This window comes from Echinops telfairi, unplaced genomic scaffold (assembly GCF_000313985.2).
Source record: "Echinops telfairi isolate 266 unplaced genomic scaffold, ASM31398v2 ScPeMD7_7469;HRSCAF=8507_0, whole genome shotgun sequence".
Lineage (NCBI taxonomy): Eukaryota > Metazoa > Chordata > Mammalia > Afrosoricida > Tenrecidae > Echinops > Echinops telfairi.
Window position 1 is genome coordinate 25642168 of NW_022111372.1, and position 25559 is coordinate 25667726.

General features: G+C 44.6%; 2 protein-coding genes across 4 annotated transcripts in view; both read left to right on the forward strand.

The window, feature by feature from the left end:
- MRPS6 (mitochondrial ribosomal protein S6) overlaps nt 1-25559 on the forward strand; it is a 202086-nt gene that overhangs the window by 119972 nt on the left and 56555 nt on the right. Inside the window, exon 1 of one of the 3 annotated variants that reach the window (XM_045284758.1) lies at nt 2531-2674. The exons of 1 other annotated variant lie outside the window; for it this stretch is intronic. In XM_045284758.1, the coding sequence (XP_045140693.1) occupies nt 2630-2674 (45 nt within the window). In that variant the 5' untranslated portion in view covers nt 2531-2629. Of the gene's footprint in view, nt 1-2530; nt 2675-8331; nt 8352-25559 lie in introns of those variants that run through there. One more of the 3 variants, XM_045284759.1, reaches the window with a different exon arrangement.
- SLC5A3 (solute carrier family 5 member 3) lies at nt 14272-24268 on the forward strand. The gene is made up of 2 exons (XM_004696954.2): nt 14272-14784; nt 21706-24268. The coding sequence occupies exon 2, from the start codon at nt 22045-22047 to the stop codon at nt 24196-24198; it is 2154 nt and encodes a 717-aa protein (XP_004697011.1). The 5' UTR covers nt 14272-14784; nt 21706-22044; the 3' UTR covers nt 24199-24268.

The window sequence follows — 25559 nt, forward strand, 5'->3', positions numbered from 1 at the left end:
TGGGTGAAGGGAGACATTGGACAGGGCAAGATATGACAAAATAATCATTTATAAATTATCAAGGGCTCATGAGGGAGGGGGAAGCGGGGAGGGAGGAGGAAATGAGGAGCTGATGCCAGGGGCTTAAGTGGAGAGCAAATGTTTTGAGAATGATGAGGGCAATGAATGTACAAATGTGCTTTTGAGTCTTCCTATCAATGAACATAGACTATTATTTCTCCAACTTAATCCATAGATTCAATGTAATCCCAATCAAAACCTCAGCAAGTTATTTTGGAAATACTGACAAGCATTCTAAAGTTTATATAGAAAGGGAAAAAAGCAACAGTATACAGTACTGAATAAAAAGAGCAAAGCTAGAGGACTAAAACTATTTGACTCCAAAACTTAGCAGAACACCACAATAATTGAAACTGTGATACTGCTGAAAGAATAGATACAGGGATAAAAGGGACAAATAGAATCTTGAAATAGTTCCTTGAAATGTAATCAACTGTCCCCCAAGGGGGACGAATAACAGAAGTGTGGGTGAAGGGACACACAGATGGTGTAGAAATTATGTATATAGAATTTATTAAGGGTTCCCAAGGGTCGGGGGGAAGGAGGGAAAAAGAGGAGCTGATATCAAAGGGCTCAAATAGAAAGATAATATTTTTAAAATGATGATGGCAACATATGTACAAGTTTGCTTGATATAATTGATTCATGGATTTTTATAATACCTGTAAGAGTCCCCAATAAACTGCTTTTAATAAATAAATAAAATCAACTGATCTTTGACAAAAGAGCAAAGGGAATTCAATGAAGAGCTAAACAGACACCCCATCTGAGATAGTTTATTGTGCCAGCCTGGCCGATAAATACAAGTGGGATTAACTGAAGGGCAGAGAGATAAATGGCTTGGTGAGCCTCGTGTTTCTTGTCTCTCACTCTTTGATCATCGGACCAGTGTGCGGCTGCCTTGCTTGTTCTGTGCCTCACTTTAAAGGTTACACTACCTGTGGGACACCTAGCCTGTGGACTGTGTCGCTGTAAGTTGAGGTCCCTTTAAGACATCGCTGGAGCTGGGGACTGGCGGTTGGTGACCTGGCTGGCAGTTGGTGACCTGCCTTATGATTGGCTGCTGTGCTGACATAGCCTACCTCTCTCTCTATATAGAGGAAGACCTGGCAGTAGACTAGACTTAAGGACTGCTAGTGTCTCACAACTCTCTCACGGGAGTGAGTTGCACTGAGCCATTTGTACTTCATAATTTAACTGTTCATTTCTTGTATTATATATCTATTTGCATATAATTTAACTGTTCATTGCTTGGTTTATATATCTAATTATCTTTATAAATAAATATATTAAATTATCAGCAATTTGGTTTTATCTCTCTAGAGAACCCTAACACATTTTGGTACCAGGAGTGGTGCTGGAGAAGCATGCTGAAACTACCATGGACAAAGACTAATGAAAGTACCAAGGACAAACACATCTTTCATGGAAGTACAGGCGGAATGGTCCTTAGAGGTAAAGATGGCGAAACTCTGTCTTACATACTTTGGACATGTTGTCTGGAGAGTCAGTCCTTGGAGAAGGACATCACGTTTGGTAGGGAGTTAGCGAAAAAGAGGAAGGTCTTCAACCAGATGGATTGACACAGTGGCTGCAACAATGAGCTTAGTCTATGATGAACAATTACTTGAAGACCACTGGTTTGAGTCTAAGCATTAGCCCGCCTTTGACATCCACACGTGGGTCAGGCCGGCCAGGCACCACAGCAAATACTGAGTAATGGCACCTTACTGCTTAGGGGCCAGGCGCCATTCTCCGTGTGTTCAGTGCACCAACGCAGGCAGTCCGCTTTCAGCAAAAGGTGCCTGCTCAAGGTCACCCAAGTAGGCAGGGATGCAGCGGCCAACCTTGACCCCGTGCGGCCACCCCAGGGCCTGCACCGCACCTCATCCAAAGAAGGGACCCCGGGAAGACAGGGCTTGCGGACTGCAGGCAGCAGGACCTCTGGGAACCGCGTGCAAAACCCGCACTGGGAAAGCCCCAAGCCGGCCGCGCCCCCTTCCCGCACAACTCGGGCGCGGAGCGGGTCCACGAGCAGGGCGGGTCGGCGGGGTCCCCGAAGAAAAGCGCGTGCACGGACGAGACCGCAGCGCAGGCGCACGGAGGAGCCGGAAAGGCATGGAAAGTTCCAGAGGTTTTCAGCACCCCAGGTAGCAGCCACAACGCCGGGGGCGGGGCAGTGCGGCCTCCGCTGACCTTTCCAACAGTTCCGCGACGCTGCTGTCCGTCAAATTAGAGGCCAGGCCGGGCCCGGCCCGGGCTCCGCGCGCCGCAGAGTGCGGGGCTTTGGAGGGGGTGCGGCTGGGTCCCTTTAAGGAAAGGGCGGGGTGGTTGTGGCCGTTGGCTCCACGGGGGGCGTGGCATTGGAGGGGGCGGGCCGGGGGCGTGGCCTTCCGTCTGCGCAAGTGCCAGCGTCTTTAAGCCCAGGCTCCCGCGGCTGGAGCCAGCGTTGCTGCCCCGGAGCCTGCCGGCCTAGCATCCCAGCTCCTCCTCGCGTGGCCCGTGCCCTTCTGGTCCGCTTCGTCGCGGGAGCTGGCTCGGCCCGGAGCGGCGCGCCGCACGTCTGAGCATGCCCCGCTACGAGCTGGCTTTGATCCTGAAAGCCATGCAGCGGGTAAGTGACCTTCCCCCTGGAACCCGCCTTCCCGCGCCCGTGTCCCCGCAGTCGCTAGGCCGCGCGCCGGGCCAGCGTGAGCCCGGCTGCCCCGCGCGGCCTGAGGGTGCCCGGGCGGCGTGCTCGGGGCGCGGGAGGGTGTGCCTCGCACGCGGCCCGGGCGGGGGCGGGGCGGCCAAGGAAGGTCCCAGGAAGGTCCGCGGGAGGACAAGCGCGAGCGCCCAGCCCGGTTCCGGCTCCGCTCCCGCCGCGGTGAAGCCACCTGGTCGCCGGCCCCGCCGCCCGCTCCGTCCTCGCTCCGCCGCCCGCCGGCCGGCCGGTCTTCCCGGAACTGTCTGCGCTCATGGAGACCTTCCTCCGCAGCGTGTCTGTGCAGCCGTCTGTACCGCGGTCACCCCTGACCGCGCTCACCTTAAACCTGCTTTGACTTCTCTTTTTTCTGACTTCAGCGACAGCCCTGCTCCGGGTGCCCTTAGCCCAGGTTCATTCATCCGCCTCGGGTGGCCTTTCTTGCGCCTTCCGGAAGAAGCGTGCTTCCTCCCCCCGCGTTTGAGGGCTCTTAAGGTGGGGATTGCAGGTGTGGCGGGATGGTAAGCGAACTTGCAGCCCGTTCCCAGCAGGTGACGGTGCGGCCAAGGACCGGGGCCCGCCCGCGGGGCCTGGAGGCAGCGCTTCGTCCTCGGCTCGGGCTCAGGTGGTGCTCCAGCCGCCGCCCGCCGCCGAAATCCCCATTCAGCCCTGAAGTCGGTAACGTCGTGTATGTTTTGTTTTTGTTTTTGTTTTTCCAGGTATAATACAAAAGTTACGGTACTACGTGTGAACTTGGAAGCATTCCTTCCTACGGTGCTGGAGGCGTGGATACATTTTATGTATTTGAGTGGGGTGTGGGGAGAGTTCGGAAAAGTAGCTATCAGAAAGTTTAATTGAACTGGGATTCGGGGTCCAGGCTCTGAGAAGGGTGCGGGGTGGAGTAACAGTTCCGGAGCTGCGGAAATTGAGGGAAAGGTCTTTTGTTTGTTAATCATTTTGTAAGGTCTTGTTCTGTACCTTGACCACTGTAAACCAGTGCCTTTTGACAGAATTTTGACAATCTGACTAGACCAGCGGTTCTCAACCTGTGGGTCGCGACCCCTTTGTGTGTGTGTGTGTGTGTGTGTGTGTGTGTAACGACTCTTTCACAGGGGCCGCCTGATTCATAACAATAGCAAAATGACAGTTACGGAGTAGCAACGAAAACGATTTTATGTTTGGGGGCTGTGTGTCACCACATGAGGAACTGTATTAAAGGGTCTATTCAATAGACATACCACTGTGTCTACAGCCTTCCCTGGGCTTGAGAGGAGCTTTTACTGTTTTTTCCCCCTAAGTAATCCCCCTCCTCAGGCCTGCCTTCCTACTCACCGACGCCTGAAACCCAGACTCAACTGTGGATTCATAGAGACCGGTTAGGGCAGGGAAGATCTGGGTTTCCCAGGCTGCAAATCTGTGGGCACAGTCTTGGGGTGTTTTTTTTTTTTCCTGTGAAGCAGCTGGTCCATTGGAACTTCCGACCTTGTGATTAGTAGCGCAACGCTTCATTCACTACGCCATCATAGAGGAGGAGCATGAATGAAAAGCACATACTGAGCAGGGAACCCAAAGAAATGGTTTAAGTCCTACCCCTATGCTTTTTAAAAAAAAAATCATTTTATTGGGGGCTTGTACAACTCTTACCACAATCCATACATACATTCATTGTGTCAAGCACATTTGTACTTTCATTGCCATCATCATCCCTATTTTTCCCCCTTTTTTAAATTTATTTTTAATCGTTTTAATAGAGGCTCATACAACTCATCACAATCCATACATACATCAATTGTGTAACGCACATAAAGAGCTGGTATAGAACCTATTTTTGGAATTTACTTATTTTGCTGCTATATCTTCATTGTTATAAGAAGGTAACTAAATAGTTTATAGGCACAGTACTTGATTATTTCATCGACTATTTTTTTTCATTCTAGTAAATATACATATTTACGCATATAAAACATTTGCTGATTCAACTTCATTCACTTTTAAAATGGAACCTTGTTAGTTTTTTTTGTTTTTGTTTTGCAAAGCTGGCAAGTGAACTACTTAGCATGGCTACAAGTATATTCTGCAAGTGTACTGTTTAAAAGCACTTTATCATGTTTTGTATCCTGTAATAACCAAGACTCAACAGACGTTGCATGTGCAGCATAGGGCTTTTTCACTTCAGATAAATACAGCAGTGCAATTTGGTTTAAAAAAATTCAATACCTTTCATGAAATCCTGGCAAGAGGCAGGGGAGGAAAATCTTAGAAAACAGTCAATCAGGTGTGAGCCTCCAGGAGTAGAGGAGGAGGCCATCCATGGTAGTAGATAAGACTATTTTGACAGTGGGGAAATGATGTTTCGATCCTTGACCTAAATTCGGTGAAACAATTAACTCCGCTTGGAAGAGGTTGTTAATGTGTAGCAAACGAGATTTTCTGGTTTTGAACAGTTTATTTTGCTTTCAGTTTAGAAAGATTGGGTTCTGAAATAGGGCCCATCAAACTAAGCTCAAACTCACTGCTATCCAGTAGATTCCAACTCCGTAGTGACTCTGTAAACAGTAGAACTGCCTCTGTGGGTTTCCGAGGCAGCACATCTTTACAAGTGTGTAAAGCCTCTTTAATCTTGTGAAGTTAAAAAGAATCTCAACAGACTAGCTTTCTGCTCTTTTCTGTCTTGTACCCCGTTCATATACCTGTATTGCATGAGAAGAGTCTCTGATTCAGATTGGTTTTTTAAAGTTCTTTGTACTAAATTTGTCTTAATGTTTTCCTTCTTTGAGAGAGAAAAAAAGTATAGAAAGTTTCACTTTTCTTATAAAATAGACACCCTCGCTGAGGACAACTGAATGAAAAGGTTAGCTGTGGGTTTTTTAAATCGACAATGTCCGGGTGAGCTTGCACACCTTTAGCAGGCCCCTGGGGAAACCCCCCTGTAACCTGCTGTTGTCACTCTACCAAAGAGACCATGATTCTAATTCTAGCACCTCAATTCTGTGCTGCCTGTTTTTCAGATAGGAAGATTCAGAAGAGTGGCTATCCTACCGTTGTTAGGTTATGTCTTCCCAGCCCCAAAATCATTTCTGTGTTTGGGAATTGAGGAAGTGATGCTATTTTAAGAGACAACTGGGTGCAGCAGACCTGGAGGTAGAAGGCTTGTAGTTTTTCCTAGAGCTGTTTTCCCCCAGTCTCTCTGGCACTCTTTATAACTGACCCAGCATCCCTGCTCTTATTGGAGGGTGCTACCCGACACTTTCTTTTCTCCAATTCTTTAAGGAATCAGGAGAGTCAGTGTACTTAAGTGCTCAACTGCCAACTGAAAAGGTTTATGGTTTGAACCCACGGGCCCGTCGGCTGGAGAAACCATCTTAAAAATGCATAGCATTGGAAACCCTGCTAACCAGTACTGCATCCTTCAGTTGTTGCTGTGAGTCAGAATTGACAACAGTGAGATTGTCTCCTCAAAAATGAGTGTACAGACTTCTCCGATCCTAAAATGTGGATGTTGTGCTGATGTTCCCAGAGTACTTCCTGTTTTAGAGATATGTAGCAGATCATTTTGAGAGCCCCACCAAATGCCACTTTGAAAGCAGGGAGTTCCCAACACTGAAGATCATGTCTGCTTCGTTGTTCCTACAAGTTGTGCGTGTATGAATGTAGCTTCCCGTCCCCCCAGAATCAAGTTATTTTCAGGTGCAATTTAGCATCAATTTTATCTTAATCTGTGTGCATTTTAAACTCCGCTTATTTCTATTTTCTCCCTGCTTTTAATTTAGCACGAGAAGTACCGTAGATTAAAGTGTGGTTAAATTCTGAGCTATGATGTAGGGATGAAAGTTTAAAGGTGCCGACTCCGACCATTTGAAAAAGTGATTGCCCTTGCAGTCTTAAGACTCTGCTTGAAGAGTCTCCAGGATAAGAAAGATGAAAGTCCTGCCTGATCAGGCAGCGTTGGAAGTGTTACTCGCTCTTGGAAAGGACAGTATTCAAAGGTTGCACTGTGGAAGGGTCACCGACTGCAGCCTCAGGCAGCCAGGCAAGTCTCATCCCAGTATGAGGAGCATCTTTTGCAACAACAACTGCAAGGAAATGGATTGCCGGTGAGATGGTGAGTTCTCTCTCCACCTCCACCTTGTGCCCCAGCTGTTGGAGCTGTTCAGATAGATAGAAGGCCGTTTTGAAATTAGATTTGAAAGAAGGCATACCTCGTGATTGGCTTTAGTTGCCATCACCTGCACGGTTAAAACATAGATGGTGTAGAGAGGACAACAAGACGATGTAAACTTCGTTAGATGCTCTGTTGGGGATGAGAACAGGAAGAGAGACTTAGGAGGGAAACTCTGAAATCTCTGTAGCACATTGATACTCTTCTGTTGCTAGATGGTGTAGAGAGGAAAACAAGATGGTGTAAACTTCGATAGATGCTCTGTTGGGGATGAGAACAGGAAGAGACTTTTAGGAGGAAACTGAAATCTCTGTAGCACATTGATACTCGTCGGTTGCTTAGTTTAGCTCCAGTAGCCTTCCTCCGTTTGCCCAGTGAACACCGTTGGCATAGCGTTCTGAAAGCCCTGGGAAAAGACCTTCTCCTGAAACCTGACTTCTGAACATTTTTCATGAAAAATTAAAGATCGTGGTTTAAAGAGCAGCTAGCTGAACAAATGCATGTGTGTCCAGGAAAACAGCAGTCATTGCTCTGGTGGAGTAGTGGGTTATCCCTTGGGCTGCTAACCACAAGTTCAGCAGTTTGAACTCACCAGCTGCTCTGTCGGAGAAAGGTGAGACTGGCTGCTCTTGAGATTTACCTTGTCGGAAGCCCAGAGGGAGCACTTCGACTCTGCATTACTGACTTGCTCTGAGTTGGAATTAACTGGTTGGCAGTGGGTTTGGGGAATACATTGTTTCTTTTGGAAATAAAGAAGTTAGTTTCTTTGGAAAGCTGAAAAATTATGTCTCTTTCTGTTAGTATTCCCATTTTATTTTAAGCTAATGCTCTGGCAGAGTTCTTTGTAGGTAAAGAGTGATTATAGTATAGTCTTTAGTTTATGACCTGGGTTTTATAATTTTAGCACTCATAAAAATAGTGGTGATTCAGTTTATTAAAAAAAAGTTACAGATTTTATCATTTTGTATAAAAGACTTCCCACTTTACCAAAGCCTTTTTGATGAGAGAAAACTTGGCAGTGTAAGTATTCTACAGTTGTGTGCAAGTTAGGTTTTTCTGAAAATAATATCTACAAATGTTTGCATTTTCAAGACCTTTTGGAGACTCGGGTGCTAATGAACTCCTAGGTCGGACTGGTGGGCCCTGGTCATTGCTTGTTTGATAGCCTTTGAGAATCCTGAGATTTCTGCTCTCAGGTGGTGGGAGAGATAGAGAAAATGGAAACATTGCTCTCACTGTCAGATGCTATTTAAAGTAGGTAGGTGTCCAGTGATGGAAGGTGTTGAGCCTTGTGGGCAGTGCTATCTTTTCATGTGGTATTAAGTGTTCTTGGGTTACAGCTCATTTCCACAGCAGATGATTGGAGGAGGAGTCCTGGTCCTGCCCCTGAGCTACAGCTTGAGTGCACGGAGTGGCTTGGGGGTCAGGCATCCTTCCTCATCAGACATGGTTTGTATCTGTGAAGATGCTTTTGTCAGGAGCGGATATTGTACATTCTAACATGCTCTTTCTCATTTAGTGCCTTTGCTGTGTTCATGGTACTGGTGTATACTTTACCTAACTAAAATTTGGAATTTAGAGATGTGGTTTAATTCCAGGTAAAAGAAAAGGTAGAGAGGGGATGCTACTCAAAAGTGGATGTCCACTGCCATCAAGTTAATTCCGACTCATAGCAACCCTATATAGGGTTTCTATATATAGGTAAATCTTTGTGGGTGTAGACAGCCTTATCTTTCTCCCAAGAAGCTGCTGGTGGGTTTGAGCTCCTGACCTTGCTGATAAGCAACTGCTCACCACTCCACCCACAGTGCCACCAGGGCTCCTTAATATAGTGTAATTCCTCACTTAAAGGCTTTTGCAAATGTAAATAATCTGACTTCTTTATGACACTTATATTGGCTTTGTGTGACATTTTGAATATTCTTAGTTTATCTTTTCAAGATAAAGGAAGGACTACATCTTTTCTAGTGGAAGGCAGTGTTCTTACCCAGCCAGGACCATGTGAACCAATGTAGGTGACGTATTTAAGGGACGCCTGAGGAAATGGATGGTAAGGTATGTTATGTAAAGGAGGAAAGGACAGGCGCATCCAGTCCTGTTGTCCTTGTTGTAGAGCACGGCTTGGCAAATGACAGTCCCTGTGCCAAATCCCTCTGACCTCAACTATTTTTATGTGGCCTGTGAGATAAGATAGGAGTTTACATTTTTAAAGAGGTAGATATTAAGAAGGGTACTGTGTGGCATATGCAATATGTTGAATTTAAATTTCACAGCATATAAATAAACTGTATTGGAACCTACCCATGCTAACTTGTTGATATTTCCTCTCTTGTCCTTTACAGAAGAAGTTTACAGTTCCCAGATACCTCACTTCTGTAGGGTCAGTGTTTGCTTGACTTAGAGTGCTGTTTTTTAATTTTGATTCCTCTTTTCCCCTTGTTAGAGCTTCTTCTTTGATCTCTGCATGCACGTGCTGTGTGTGTGTGTGTGTGTGTGTGTGTGTGTGTGTGTGTAAACCAGCTTGACTTAGAGTGCTGTTTTTTAATTTTGATTCCTCTTTTCCCCTTGTTAGAGCTTCTTCTTTGATCTCTGCAAGCACGTGCTGTGTGTGTGTGTGTGTGTGTGTGTGTGTGTGTGTGTGTAAACCAAGCTGACCTGGCATTTTCACTCTGCAAGTAGAGCCCTCCTTGAAATGACGTGGCCTGCTGACCCTTAAGCTTGGCTAATGTATTTCTGTTTGCGACTTCTCCGTCTTCTGTTAGCTGAGAGTGAACACACCTATTCTCTCTGTTACTGTAATCTCCGTCCCATGGAGTCTTTTTCTCATCCCAAACTGACTGCTCACCGTTTCATCCTTGGACCCTTGCAGGTTCAGTGTACTGCTGAGGAGTGGATAGTAATGCCCTTAGGTGCGATTACTGGAGATAAAAGTCGAAAGTCTTTTAAGATACTTGAATGAAAGGAATGGTAGGGAAATGCATTTTTTACAAGGAACTAGTACATAGCATGGTATAGTGGTGACTTTCTGAGCTATTCATTGCATTTCCATACTAGCTGATTGCATCCACACTGTGGCCCAATTACCACTTACCTAAGGTACTTTCTGAATGAAACCTGCCATTCAAAGTCTTCTCTCGGTCGACTCCAACCAACCTGGTTTTCCAACCACCTGCTTTAGTTCTTTCATGCTCTGTCCTTTGTGCCAAGTTTACAAAGCCGCAGATCCTTTCCCTGTGTTTCCCTCAATTTCTGCTTGGAATGCCTTCTCTCTGCACATGATCACATCCCTTTACTGAAAACCTGCTTCTGGTTCATTCTAAAACCTTGAGTGTATTAAACATGCCAACTGTAAAATCTTGCGTTGAACTTGTTTGGTGTTTTTCTGCTCATCACCTGGATCGCCCTTGCATTAGAGTTAATTGGTGAATGGGTTGTATCTCTTCCTGTCATACAGATTTTGAGGGTTTTAAGTCTTCATTTTTGTTCCCTGCGGAGCTTTGCACTTGTGATAGATGCTTACTTTGCTGCCTCTCTTTATCTTTCTCAGACAGTTCATTGATGTGCTCTATCAGCATGCTGACCTCTTGTGCTAGTCGGCTGCTGTGTCATCTGCACTGTGCTAACCCTGGGAAGTTGTTTGCTTTCCAGAGGTTGTGATGACTTCCAAGACAATTTCGTGGCAGATAGTGATGCTTTGGTAGTAGTTACTCCAATGGAATGCATGAGTGCAAACTTCTTCCCTGTGACAGTCAAGTAGAAGGCTGTGGAAGCACTTGATCTGGGGGAGCCCCTCCCAGAGTTGCAGCAGAGTGAGTGTGCTGTAACTGCAGTGACTTCACGTTTGGAAAGATGCGGTACTCCAAGAGGAAGCTGTATTGAGACTGCTTTGTTGGGGTCTCCTGCAGTTTTCCACTAGGAGATTGAAACTGAATTGTAGGTGATATAGTTACCGATGGGGTTCGGATCCATTCCTCGAGCAATTTGGCTCCATATTAAAATTGGCAGGTGGATGTACAGAAATGTGCCAAACTTTTAATGTTCACCGTATGACTGATTGCTAACCCTTCTTTTGCATATGCTCATTAGGAGTGTGAAGACTTTTGCTGTAGTAAGTACTCAAGAGTTTTGTTTCCTAAATGCATGGAAGAATGAGATAACCTTACTGGAGACTGGTTGTGTTATGGCAGAATAACGAAGACTTGGCCGTGGTTCTTTAGAAGTAGACAGGCTTGGATTTGGTTCCTGACACCTATTACCTAGGGAATTTGAACAAGTCTGCCTTTTTGGATTCTTAATTCCTCACCTGTGAAATGGGAGTGAGAAAGATAACGTTGATGACATGGGCTTCTAAGATGTCATTGATTAAAAACAAAAATTGTGACCTTGGGCAAATGAATGGGGGCAACTTAAATAAAAGAGGTATTTTAGGTAGGCTGTTAAACTGCTGGCATAGTGGTTTCCAGTTGGACGGTGAGCCACAGGTCACCGGTTTAGAACCAGCCATTCCGTGAAAGAAGATGGGACTTTATACTGCCATGGAGAGTTACAGTCTCAGAAACCCACAGGCCGCGTCTGCCCTCTGCTCCAGGCTCGCTGGGGGTCAGCGTCCGCTCAGTGGCAGCTTTTGAGTAACTGGCAGCAGTGAGTTTGGGTCTTGATTGTCAGATGATCTAAGGCAGTTGTGGGGGATAACTTAGTTTAATTATTTAGTAAACATTTTGCAAATCTTTAAGGATGGCCTTTTTCCAAAGCTGGGTAAGTCTGAATGGTTGTCTTGGGTCTTAGGGTACTTTACTGTATTCAGAATGTTTGAATTCAAACTGAAGTGTGTTGGGGGGGGACCTCAGGAAACTGAAGATCTTGGTCAGGGGTGGGTGTGGGGTGTTGCTGTCACTTAGCACTCCCCTTCACCTTATTGCCACGGGCAGCTTGGGACTGGATTTGCCAGCTCTTTTCTACTCATCACCCCAAAATGATTTTTAAAGAAAAATGATATGTTGTTGGCAACTATTAAAAAAGACATTTCAGTATCAAGTATACCTGTGGACCAGATGTGATCTATGGGTCACTATTTTTAAATGTTGATTTAGCTAGTTGAATTTAGGGAGAAAGATGAGACTTTCTGCTCCCTTACAGATTTACAATCTGGAAACCCAAAGGGTCAGTTCTACTCTTGTGCTATTTTGGTTGCTTTGAGTTGGAATTGACTCGGGCTGCAGTGTGATGTTTTTTGTTAATTGAATTTAAATGTCGTTAAACATCCTCAGCATATAGAATTTAGACGTGATTGCTCACATGTTGACAAAACCTACCTTGGATTTACAATAGCATTTGTAGCTACTTACTAAATAGCAAACATGTTCGATTTTTAAAAGTAACTTCTTGTAGTTTTATTTATTTATACCCATTTAAACTAGTTGGTGTATAGAGACTTCAGAGGATCACACAATGACTGGAGTAAGATTTAGCAGTGCCACTCATTTTTTCTTTGAATATCTGAATGATTGTTTTAATCATATGTCAGTCTACCTTGATATGAACCCATTGAACTTCATAAATGAAGTTCATTTATGTTATCCATGATGCTTGGGAACGAAGAGGATACTAGGTGCTCTCTGAGAACAGAGGAATGAAGGTTATTAGTCTGCGTGTTTTCCTAGATTGGAAGCCATGCCTTATTACCTGGATCAACTTTCAGCCCAGGGCACTGTGGATTTGGATAACAGATAGTGCCATTATTCATGCTATTAGGATTGGCGCGTGATGTTGATGCTCCTGATGAAGGACCCCTGAACCAGTCTGGGGAGACTTCAGTAGGAGCGGTGTAGGGGAGAGCTTAGAAATGAAATATTTTGACAACATTCTCATTGTGGTGAGAAGGCCTTAGCTGTGTTACGTTTCAGCTGCTGGGGAGATTCTGGATTCTCTCAGATGGGCGGAGAGTTGGGTAAAATCACAGATATCAGCCTTATTCTCAAATTGTGTTCACATGTGTTATGTGGGAATCATGCTTACAACTCATTTAGTATCAATTTGAGTCAGACTTGGTAGATAAGAAACACCGACCTACTCTGTCCTTATAGGTCACTTTGAGTCTAAATTGAGTCAATATAGTGGGTTTGATTTGAGGTCAGGCACAGCTCAGTGGTAGTGAGCTTAGTGGGGTGGGGGTGAGGCCTTTGCCCAGGATGTTGTACGGAAAGAGCCATTTACTGGTGTGCATGTATGGGGAGTCAGTTGACCCGGTCAGCTGCTTGTCCTCTGTTTTGTTAGCAATCTATAAAGAGCCCCCTTTTGTTGTTGCCATTCAGCGGTGGTTAGTATATTCACAGCATCGGATATAAATGTAGAACATTTTATCACTGATCACACAAAGGAACTTTATACCCATTAGCAGTTAACTCCTCATCACCTCCCAGTATTCTCCCCAACCCTAGCTAACCACTCACCTATGTCCTATAATTTCTATAGGTTTGCTTATTCTAGATATTCCATGTAAATGTAATCACAGAATATGTGACCCTTTGGACTAGCTTATTATTTTTTAACTAACATGATATTTTTTTTTTTCTTTAAAAAAAATCATTTTATTTGGGGCTCATACAACTGTTATCCCAATCCATACACACATCAATTGTGTAAAGCGCATTTGTACATCGTTTCTCAAAACATTTTCTCTCCATTTAAACCCCCGACATTAGGTCCTCATTTTTCCCCTCCCTCCCCCCTCCCGCATGAGCCCTTGATAGTTTATAAATGGTTATTTTGTCATATCTTGCCCTGTCCGACGTCTCCCTTCATCCACTTTTTGATTGTCTGTCCCCCAGGGAGGAGGTCACACACAGTTCCATGTAATCGGTTCCCTCTTTCCTACCCATTCTCCCTTTACCCACCCTGTTTTGCCACTCATACCACTGGTCCTATAGGGCTCATCCGTCCTGGATTCCCTGTATTTTCAGTTCCTATCTGTACCAGTGTACCTCCTCTGGTCTAGCCAGTCTTGCAAGATAGAATTCGAGTCATGGTAGTGGGAGCGGGGAGGAAACCTTTAGGAACTAGAGGAAGGTTGTATTTCTCATCATTGTTACATCGCACCCTGACTGGCTCATCTCCTCCCCGAGACCACTCTGCAAGGGGATCTCCAGTGGCCTACTAATGGGCTTTGGATCTCCACTCCGCACTCCCCCCATCATTCACTATGGTAAGATTTTTTGTTCTGATGATGCCTTACACCTGATCCCTTCGACAACTCGTGGTTGCATAGGCTGGTGTGCTTCTTCCATGTGGGCTTTGTTGCTTCTGAGCTACACTAACATGATATTTTTAAGGTTCATTCCTGTAGTTAATTTTTAAAAAATGAACTGGATGAAAGTTTACATAGCAGGTCATCAGCTTTACTTTCAGCAATTTGTACAGGTTTTGTTTCCACTCCATTGTAGTCACCTCAATACACTGTCACGGTTCCCACGTCCTCCTGTGTTTTACCGTTCTCAGTCCTCCTTTCCTAACTTTCTGAACTTTTGGAACCTTAAATACCAAGTTTCATCAACTTGATGGCCTCTTCAGTAGGCTCGCTCCCCCCGCCTCCCACCAATTTTATCAAGAAATTGTGTCCTTTGCCTTGTTGAATTCTCAGTTTTGCTTTGGCTGATAACTGTAAGTGTACCTCTAGTTCAGGTATTTTCTGTAAACTGGTAGGTAGAAATTCACTTTGATTTAGCTTTTGTTTTGTAGGCATCCTTACATGGGACGTTCACACCAGGAAGCACATATGGGCCTTCAGAAAGATTTGTGGAAAAATGGAATTAAAAGATGATGAAAAATATTCCATGGATGTTTGCAAATTCCCTCATAAGGCTACCTTTCAAAGGGTTACTCCTAGGTGGGTGCCCTTCCCTGCTCTTTCATGCACGGCTGTCTGCGAGCAGTGATGGCCACCAGTTGTCTAGCTTCAGCCTGGGGATTTTGTGACTCCTGCGTCAGTAGCTGGACTGTTTCCGAGTTTGATGGTAGCTTTTGGTGTACCTGCCTGGGAAATGTAAGAGGATAGAGTCGTAATCTGTACTCAGGATGTTTCTGGACTTGTTTAGTAATACTCTAAAAATGTCCTTGTTCTTCATCTCTAAATTGGGGAGCAGTTATTGTGCCTGCCTCCTGGGGTTTTTGCGTCAGGTGAGTTAAGTATAAGAATAAAGCCTGGCACACGGTGATGAAAAAATGCTAGTCATTAAACTAACACTCTCCAGTTTTGTGGGGCTGGTGAACTTTCAGCAAGTGCATTGGTGAGGTAGGACAGGGAGGAGTTCTGGACCGAGGGAGCAGCAGGATGCTTGGACTCCTCGCACAGTGGTCTGTGGAGAAGTGCTGCTCACCTTCGCTGACCTGGCCTTTTGACTACATGGAGAGACAAAATCATGCAAGAGGTACACACATCAGTGTAGTCTTTAACAGTGTATGTTGTGGTAGTCGTAGGGATCCTGACTAAGCTAGTACAATGAAAGGAGGTGGGGAGAGTGGAGGGTAAGTGATTCTTACTATGTCATGGCACGGTACCATATTTATCTCAACAGAGAGCTTTCTTGCCTAACCTAATCTGTCAAGTCATCCCACACACCATGAGTTTTTTTACCTTTTGATCAGGGAATCCTGGAAAGGTGCCCTGGTGCAAGTGGGTTAGGTGTTGGGCTGCTAAATGCCAGGTTGATGGTTCAAACCCACCAGCACTCCTTGAGAGAAAGATGAAGCTGTCAGCTCCCCTAAAGATGGACTGGGAATTGACAGTAGGGTTGCTGGGAGTGGGAAGGAACAGGGGTTTGTGGGGGATAACTTTTTGGGAGAAACTTCTTCAACTCTCTTGGCCTTTTTAATCTGCTTTGTCTTGTGCTTAAACAAAACAAGTCTTGCTGGTTATGTGGTACTCTTGATGGTTATGCAGGACCCCAGGAGCTGCTGTCAGGGAAGTGTTGGGCTGCTAACCACAGTGTGACAGCCTCGGAAACCCTACCGAAGATCCTTATGAATTAGAATAGACTCCCTGGCAGCGGGTTTGGTGTTCTGGAATCAGGTACTTAGGTGTTTGTGTTTAATTTACTGATTTAACAAACATTTGAGCACCTGCAATGTGTAAGACAGAGGCTCAGAGATGTGTGTTTGGCGTGCTATGCGTCAAGGGGTGACTGCTGGCTGTGTCCATGTCCTGTAGTGTGGACCAAGGCTGGAAACATGGAGACAGGTGACAAGGCTTGGGCAATTTTGAGAGGGGTGGGATAGTGATTGGGATCGATCCTGGTTGAGATGATGATGAATGTTCAGATTCTGGGTATATTTCTAAAGTAGAGCCAACAGGTTTTGCTAATGGATTGGACCTGTGCTGAGAGAGAAAGAGAGAGGGAGGGAGGGAGGGGAGCAAGCAGTGAAAGGTAACTGAGGTTTGCTTGTAAGAACGAAATCCCTGCTGGGAAGAAAGACGAGGTCATAGGTTCCCAAACTTATTGGGTCTACTGCCCCCTTTTAAGAGAGAAACAAAAATGTTGGTGCTTCCCTGGCAGTTCAGAATATTTGTACTTATGTACAAATAATTGTACTTATGTTTAAGTGAATAGTGTGATCTAAAAAATGAGCAAACCTTTAGCTATAAGAAAATAGAAGCCCCAGGAAAGAATGTGATAATTGGATTTGTAAAGAAGAACCAAGTGTCAATCTTAGACCAGTTATGGACAGGGGATAGTGATTGAGTTTCTATAGGCCTTCCCATTAAAAGTTATACGAATGTTTAATCATTGGGATGACATGCGATTATACTATAGGCTTCTGCTTTCTTTCCTCATTCTCAGTTTTGCTATTGGTTCTTGGAATTTGCTTCTATATGTGATGTAGTAAAATCCTCCTAAACCAAACCGATTGCGGCTCAGAGTGACCCTGTAGGACAGAGTAGAACTGCTCCTTAAGATTTACTGCTGTAAATCCTGATGGAAGCAGACAGACTCATCTTTCTCCTGTAGGCCATCTGGCAGGTCTTGGAGAGGCTGCTGAGTTTGATTTCAACTCAGAGCAAGCATACGGGACAGAGTAGGACTGCCCCTTTGTGTTTCCCAGGTTAAATCTTTCAGGGGAGCAGACAGCTTCATCTCCCATGGAACCAGACTTGAACTGCCGACCTTGTAGTGTCATCCACAGATTAGTTAACTCCACTTAGAGGTTCAGAGTCACGCCCATGTACAGGGAATCTTCATTCTCCATAAATAAGTTTTAGTTCTCAGAGACTTAAAAAAAAAGATATATTGTGATCCAAATTTGCATATGGATATTTCTCGGTGAAAGAGAGGTGGGTCTATGAATGAAATGATAAATCTCATAGCTTATGTATTGAGCTATTGGTAGAATTTTATTTGAAGGCATGGTTTACTTACATTGGAAACCGCTGGCCTTTCTCCACCATCCCCATGGAACTTGATAATACGGAGAGCTGTTTTGGTTGCCACCGGGTTGGGGGATGGGGGGAGGGGTTTAAGTCCTGCCTGCTTTGCCTCCTATGAAGACAAACCAGGAACTGTCTTGAGAATACTGTTTGAAAACCATTCCAAAGCCACTGACATCTATAATCAGGGTTATGTACACTCCTGTACTTCCAAAAAATGTGAGTGGCTGAGGTTTTCGGTATATCATAAAAATCTTTGGTTAAGAAGATACACAGGTAAATTCCTTAAGTGTAATTAATTTTACTATTGTTTTGTCTTCAGCTCCACTTGTAATTTAAAATTGGTTGAAGTTCATGTGGTAATTGGAAAGCTTACTGCTTTTGAGTTTCATTCATAAATTACTGCTGTTATGTTTTTAAAGTAAGCAGGGTTTGAGGAATATTCTATACAAATATGTATATATTTTGTTAAGCACCATTAATATACTTTGTTGGTTGGATTTGCATTTTTTGACTTTGAATCAAGATGACAAACGTGAAAAACTTTCCGAAAGTCTGTAAGTAGATTTCACCTTCATTTAGGGTTTTTTTGGTCTTTAAAAACCAAACCAAACCAAACCTCCTGCTATTGAATTCCCACTCAGAGTGTCTGTATTTAGGGTTTCTGAGGGTGTAAATCTTTATGGAAGTAGGCAGCCTCCTCTTTCTCCTTCAGAGCTGCTGGTAGGTTTGAACTGCCAAACTTGTAGGTAGCGGTCCAAAGCTTACTAGACACCTTACTGCTGTGTTGACAGGGTAGGGTTGAGAGAAAACGAAGTCTTGGTAATGCCATAATTTTTTGGTTTTGTTGAGTTACAGAAGTGTTTGCGTATTCTATAACCCATCTTGCTGCTTAAAGTGGATGTTTTTAATTATATCAGAATATGAGGAAGACTGGAGCCTTGGCGGCTTAGTGGTTACCCCTTGGCTACTAACTGCAAGGTCAGCAGTTCAAAACTACCCTTCTGTGGGAGAAGGACAACTCTACTCCTGTAAAGAGTTGCAGTCTTAGAAACCCAGCTCTCCCCTCTCCTTACAGGGCCTCTATATGTTGGAATTGATTCGATAGCAGTGAGTTTGGAGTTGGTCAGGCCCACCCTTGATAGAGTGCTGGGCTTGGCCTGGTGAAATGGTTTCTGGAGTGTTTGGTTTTGAAACCAATTCCAAAGCTAAATAGACCGTTGGTGTGGTCAGTTTTTTTCTTCTTCTCCTGCTTTCCAGGTGATAAAATGCAGCAAATGCTTTTGTACACTTTTACATTTGGGGTAATTTTTTATAGTCATAATTAATTTCATCCAAATACATTAAATTGCCAAAATTGTATTGTGGTTCTGGTTTTAAACTATCAATAAAGCATACCTTTCTAAGAATAAAGTTTCCTCTTTGGAGAAAGTCCCCTGGGCTTCAGAACACCCGTGTGGTTGAGGTTTGGCTGAGTCTGCCCAGCACGCGAGAGGACTGCTGCTTCCAAGAACCCCCCCTCATTTTGGGACCAGTTGTTTTCTTTAAGAATGTGCCACCAAGGGACCAATGTCCAGATGTTCACGGCTGTGACCACTTCAGACTTTGTCCCACATTTCTTACCTACACAGCTTCCTGGAACTGTAAACCAATTGAGTCCTACAAATACAGAAATAGAGTTTGACAAGCTTCACTTTATGAAGAGAAGTTTTTGTCCATGTCTGTTCTCCTTTACAAATAAAGGAACCTTGGACAATGCTGACTGTGTTTTGTTGTAGAAATGTTTACCACTTTAGAAGGGATACAACAGCCAAAGAGTAGCTAGTGTACTTAGGACCGTTTCTAGTTCATGTGCTCCTCGTCTTCTGAAAAGGCTGGAGACTATGTGGCTCTCTTTGTGGCTAGAGTATGAAATTTGACCTCGTTGCATTGTAATATTTTATATCATTCTACACGCTAAGTTGACTTGCTTTTAATTTTAGTTTGTTTTCCATTTTTCATTCTTTACCAGGAACTGGTCCCTGCATTTTAAAAAGTTAAATTAGAAAAATGTCAATCTGTCTACAAGACTTTGAGGAGACAGCCAGTTTGCCATTGGAAGGGGCGGAGGCCTGAGGAGGCATAAACAGAAAGCGTGAGCCTCGACCTTGAGCGAGTACTTGCTCTTGCTCCCCTCTCCCACTTTTCTTGTCAGGACATGTCTTCACCTTTCTGGGGAGTTACACATTACACTTGGAATAGGGATCGTAACCAGTCTTAGCATTCAAAAGGGAGCGCAATATGGCCTGGAGAGAGGGGCCTTGAGTAAATTATATTAAGGTGAAGGGGGTGGGGTTTCCAAGTTCATGGAAACTTTTTGTCACCTGTGGATTGCACTTCCTCATGAACTTACTTGATGGTGAAAAGCTGTGGTAGGAAAGCCTGATAGCAGTGCTTCCTAATGATGGGGAAGGAGAAAATAGGCCTTTTTCTCTGAGCAGTTTATTCCCCGAACAGATAAGCTGTTGTAGAACCACAACACCTCCTCCCTCCCTCTCTCAAGAAAAGCAAAAAAACCACCTCCGAAGCCTGCCTGCTTTTCTGCGGAAAAAACATAGCTGCTGCAACTGAAAAGGCCAATATCTGATAAGACCTTTGCAACCAGTGAGCTAGGGCCTGTCAGGGGCGTGCGTGGTAGGGCCTGGCTTGGTCGCTGGGTGGCAGGGAGAACCGAGCTCTGGTGCAGGTGGAATTTCAGAACTACCGATAACTGTGTAACGTCACTGAGACATTCAAGGTCTCCTTTTAACTAACGTCCGTGAGTTATGTGATTAGTGAGCCCTTTAAACTAAAGTTACACCCTGAGCATAGAATTGTGACCAGTGTTTTAGGATATGGGTAGCTACATCTCCCAACTTGTAGTGTATTTGTGCTTTTGTCTGGCAGTTTCATTTATGCCCGTCGTCGTTATTGAGAGGCGGAAGGATTTGAACACATTTTCTTAGCGTTATTATTGTCATGCTTTATCTCTGTTTCGCCAGTGGGGTTTAGGTTGTACTTTTGAGTACTGTGGTTTATTTGGACAGAGATGACTTTTGTATCATTTAAAGGAAAATGCCTTGCTTCGACCCAAAGCAACTTCTTTTTCAAGCATTGAAAGCTGTTTTACTCTGAGGTTCCAAGTGAAGAAAGCAGATAGACTTTTAACTGGTGGATGACATTGGGCTGAGTAATAATGGTTTTCATTCTGATCGGTTATCTAGCAGCAATGAATATGTGCTTTAAAATTTTAGAATTTGTCTCTTTTCCAGGAGAAAACCATCAAATTCTAACTCTGATTTTAGATAAATTTTAATGTCTGCTTTGCAGAATGATTGTTAATCCAGGACTTAAAAATAAACTGTCACTGACTTGCTAATAATGTGACTTGTCGCTAATGGTTGACGAATGTCTGTTTTGTCTAGGTTTGGAAGATAACAATAATAATCACATTATCTCGCAGCCTATCAATCCTTCCTCCCCTCCAACAAAAAAGTGTTACAAGGAAAAAAGACTCAACAATATTCAACCTTGAGTCAGTGCCTTATCGTCTCAGAAGCTTTCTTGGATATGTTTTGCCTCATCAAAAGGAAGAAAATTACACATCTTGTGAAAGTCCTTTTTATCTCCTTCCAGTAGTTTCCTAACAGCCGGAAGAAAGAATAAATTTTAGGGCTGTTTTTGTAAGTTGTAAGTTTCTAGTATAAAATGTCTTGTTTCCCTTCAAAGGTAGGAGTCCTTTTACAAGCTCTAGGTTGTTTTTATTACAGATGTTCATTTGCAGTGATACTTTAGAACAGGTTTCCAGCAGTTGCACTGCATAGGCTGCGCTGTGCTGGGTAATCTGTGTTGAAGACTCTGGGTTTAGATGATAGCACCTTACAAACATCACTGCCTGTGGTATCGGGACCGAAGAAGGTACCGTCTTGAGATGTGTAGTGCTTGGAAGATTGGTGGTGATGCACTTACAATTAACTGTTTGTTTTTCCCTCTGAAGCATTCCAGGTGCTTTCAGGATCTTGGTGCTGGTTACCCTTCTGAGACCACCCCGTAAAGAAGGAAAAGGCAGTGTTCTGGCAGGCCATTCTTAGTTCCTAGGGAAGTGAGGCCCACCTCGTTACGAAGCTCATGAATTTTTGTCCTTAATTCAAGATCATAAATTCTTACTGACTTTTAAGTATCAGCTGCAATAGCATAGACCACTCTTTTTTCCCTTTCTGTGGAACCGGTGTATTTTAAAAGTGTCTGTTTTCTTTGTATAAAGAATGTCATGTTGTGCCATGTGTTTGCTAGACTGAAAGTTTCCTCATCACCTGGTGGGACCCTCCTCTAATTCAATCTTTGTCTTTTGTCTTTGCTGCCTTGCAGGGTTGGTACAGTAGGCTTCACTAGACTTAGCTGCAACTCAGAATTTCTCCTCCAGCACCTGAGTAAATGCTGATGGTCTTGTGGAGAGTGGATTAAAAGTACAAGCTAAATTCTCAATCCCAATTAAGAAGCGGAGGAAAAATTTAAACTGTCTCCTTCAAAGTTTATCACAACCACCACCATCAAGACAGCAAACCAAAGGACAAAGACTTTGACCTCCTGTGTTGCTCTGTGTGGTCAAGTGCACGTGTGGTTTACAGACTTGCCTGGGGTACTAATACGTAAATAAAGAGTCGGACACTTCTGTCACTGGAAGCTTGTATTCACAAAGTTACTGAAATGAGGGCTTTACTGGAGACAGCAGACATTGCCATAGTGGCCCTGTACTTTATCCTGGTCATGTGCATTGGCTTTTTTGCCATGTGGAAATCTAATAGAAGCACCGTGAGTGGATACTTTCTCGCCGGGCGCTCTATGTCCTGGGTAGCAATTGGTGCCTCTCTGTTTGTGAGCAATATCGGGAGTGAACACTTCATTGGGCTGGCAGGATCTGGAGCTGCAAGTGGATTTGCAGTGGGCGCATGGGAATTCAATGCCTTACTGCTTTTGCAACTTCTGGGATGGGTTTTTATACCCATTTACATCCGGTCGGGGGTATACACCATGCCTGAATACTTATCCAGGCGATTTGGTGGCCATAGGATTCAAGTGTATTTTGCTGCCTTGTCTCTGCTCCTGTATATCTTCACCAAGCTCTCCGTGGATCTGTATTCAGGTGCCCTCTTTATCCAGGAGTCCTTGGGTTGGAACCTTTACGTGTCTGTCATCCTGCTCATTGGGATGACGGCCCTGCTGACGGTCACGGGCGGCCTTGTTGCAGTCATCTACACAGACACGCTACAGGCTCTGCTCATGATCATCGGGGCACTGACCCTGATGGTTATCAGCATGATGCAGATTGGCGGGTTTGAGGAGGTGAAGAGAAGGTACATGTTGACCTCGCCCAATGTCTCTTCCATCTTGTTGAGGTACAACCTCTCTAACACAAATTCCTGTCACGTCCAACCGAAAGAAAATGCCCTGAAAATGTTGCGCAGCCCAACAGATGAAGACGTTCCGTGGCCTGGCTTCATTCTTGGGCAGACCCCGGCTTCAGTGTGGTACTGGTGTGCTGACCAAGTCATTGTGCAGAGGGTGTTAGCAGCCAAAAACATCGCTCATGCCAAAGGCTCTACTCTGATGGCTGGCTTCTTGAAGCTTCTGCCAATGTTCATCATAGTGGTCCCAGGAATGATTTCTAGGATACTGTTTGCTAATGATATAGCTTGCATCAACCCAGAGCACTGCATGCTAGTGTGTGGAAGCAGAGCTGGCTGCTCCAATATTGCCTACCCACGCCTGGTGATGGAGCTGGTTCCCGTGGGCCTCCGGGGCCTCATGATGGCGGTGATGATTGCTGCTCTGATGAGTGACTTGGACTCTATCTTTAACAGTGCCAGCACCATATTCACCCTTGACGTGTACAAACTCATCCGAAAGAGTGCCAGCTCCCGGGAACTAATGATTGTGGGGAGGATATTTGTGGCCTTTATGGTGGTGATCAGTATCGCATGGGTACCAATCATCGTGGAGATGCAAGGAGGCCAGATGTACCTTTACATTCAAGAGGTAGCTGATTACCTGACGCCCCCAGTCGCGGCCCTGTTCCTTCTGGCCATTTTTTGGAAGCGCTGCAATGAACAAGGGGCTTTCTATGGTGGAATGGCTGGCTTTGTTCTCGGAGCAGTCCGTTTGACACTGGCCTTTGTCTACCGTGCCCCTGAGTGTGACCAGCCTGACAACAGACCAAGCTTCATCAAAGACATACATTACATGTATGTGGCCACAGCACTGTTCTGGGTCACAGGACTCATTACCGTAATTGTAAGCCTACTCACACCACCTCCCAAGAAGGAACAGATTCGGACCACCACCTTTTGGTCCAAGAAGAACCAGGTAAAGGAGAGCTGCTCTCCGAGAGATGAGCCATACAGATTGCAAGAGAAGAGCATTCTGCGGTGTAACGAGAATAGTGAGACCATCAACCACATCGTTCCTAACGGGAAGTCAGAAGACAGCATCAAGGGCCTCCAGCCTGAGGATGTGAATCTGCTGGTGACCTGCGGAGAGGAGGGCAACCCAGTGGCTTCCTCGGGCCACTCTGAGGCAGAAACACCAGTCGATACTTACTCCAATGGGCAAGCAACTCTCATGGGTGAGAAAGAGAGAAAGAAAGAACCAGAAGATGGAAGCCGGTCCTGGAAGTTCATAGACTGGTTCTGTGGCTTTAAAAGTAAGAACCTCAGTAAGCAGAGTCTCAGAGACCTGATGGAAGAAGAGGCTGTTTGTTTACAGATGCTGGAAGAGACTCCAAAAGTTAAACTAATACTCAATATTGGACTTTTTGCTGTGTGCTCTCTTGGAATTTTCATGTTCGTTTATTTCTCCTTATAAACTTTTAAAGGAGCCCAGGTGGCGCAGTGGTTAAATGCTCAGCTGCTAACCCAAGAAGTCAGCAGTTCGAATCTCCCACCTGCTCTGTGGGGAAAGACGTGGCAGTCTGCTTCCATAAGGACTTACAGCCTTTGGGGCAGTTCTACTCTGTCCTTTGGAGTTGCTGTGAGTTGGAACCGACTCCCCAGCGATGGGTATGAACTTTTAAGGGTATACGGTGAGACGCTAACTTAAAATACTGGTCTTGGAAAAAAAAAAATGTGAACTGTTGCATCTCTCAGGCATTGTTTACTCTGTAGGCTGTAGCCAAATTTTACTTAGCAGTAGACCATCTATTTGCAAGACTTGCCGAGGTGGATGAAAGTAAATCTTCGATGTAAATGAAGAAAAGCTTGTTTAGCAGACTGAATTGTGCACATGTGGTTTAAAAATGTCTATACCAAAGTAAGGAGAGACCAACTGTTACAGCAGAGTGCTTAGAGCAGGGTGCATTAGGGCACCGTGAATAGGGACATTGTCTGCACTGCCAAGTCTCCCTGCATCTTCCAGTCCTGGAGTAGGGGACCCTCCCTTATTTCAGTTTTATTACTATTTTTTTCTGCCTCGGTGATCTCAACTACCATTTCAGTCTGCTTTTTAAATAGTGTACAGTCGAATATGTGCAGAAAATGACATGATGCACTTGTGTGGTACTTAATTCCATACAAGTTCGTTTGTGTGCCAGGTCCGTTTTGTTGGCCCGAGTCTATGGGTTCTGATTGCCAAAAGAAAGGAAGAATGTTTTCCTCTAGCTCTAGCTGTTCTGTACCACCAGGCTCTAGGATTTTTTAGAAAACTTTATTCCAGGTTTGGGTTTTTTATTTTCCCCCCTTTCTGTCTGTCTTCCTTTAACTACAGTAAAGCATATGAAGTTATATGTCATGATTGTATCCTTATGAGATAATTGGGGAGAAAGCGAAGTAAACATTGCCGATGATCCTCACGACCAAATTAAGGCTGTGTGCATTGTCTGGACATTAGTCGCCCCGAAGCATTATTTGATAATTTACACTGGCCAGGTGGTTACTCATATGCCACTGATTCTCCAGCTTTTTCCTGCCACTTGGTGAGATAACCCCGATCAGCCAGGTGCTTCTCCAGTTCTGAGATATGTGCAGAGACATAAGCCCAGTTGACACTGCCTTTGTGCTAGGCTGTCCTACTTGATTAGATCATGGTTGGTGTGTTGAAGTTGACCTTTTAGAGGGAAAAATTTGTTAAGATTATATTGTACCCTTGATAAAATCGTTTTTCGTGACACCCCCCGCCCCAGCGTCTTGGTTCTGTACATGGCCTCCACGTTTTCATTTCAAAAGTGTTAC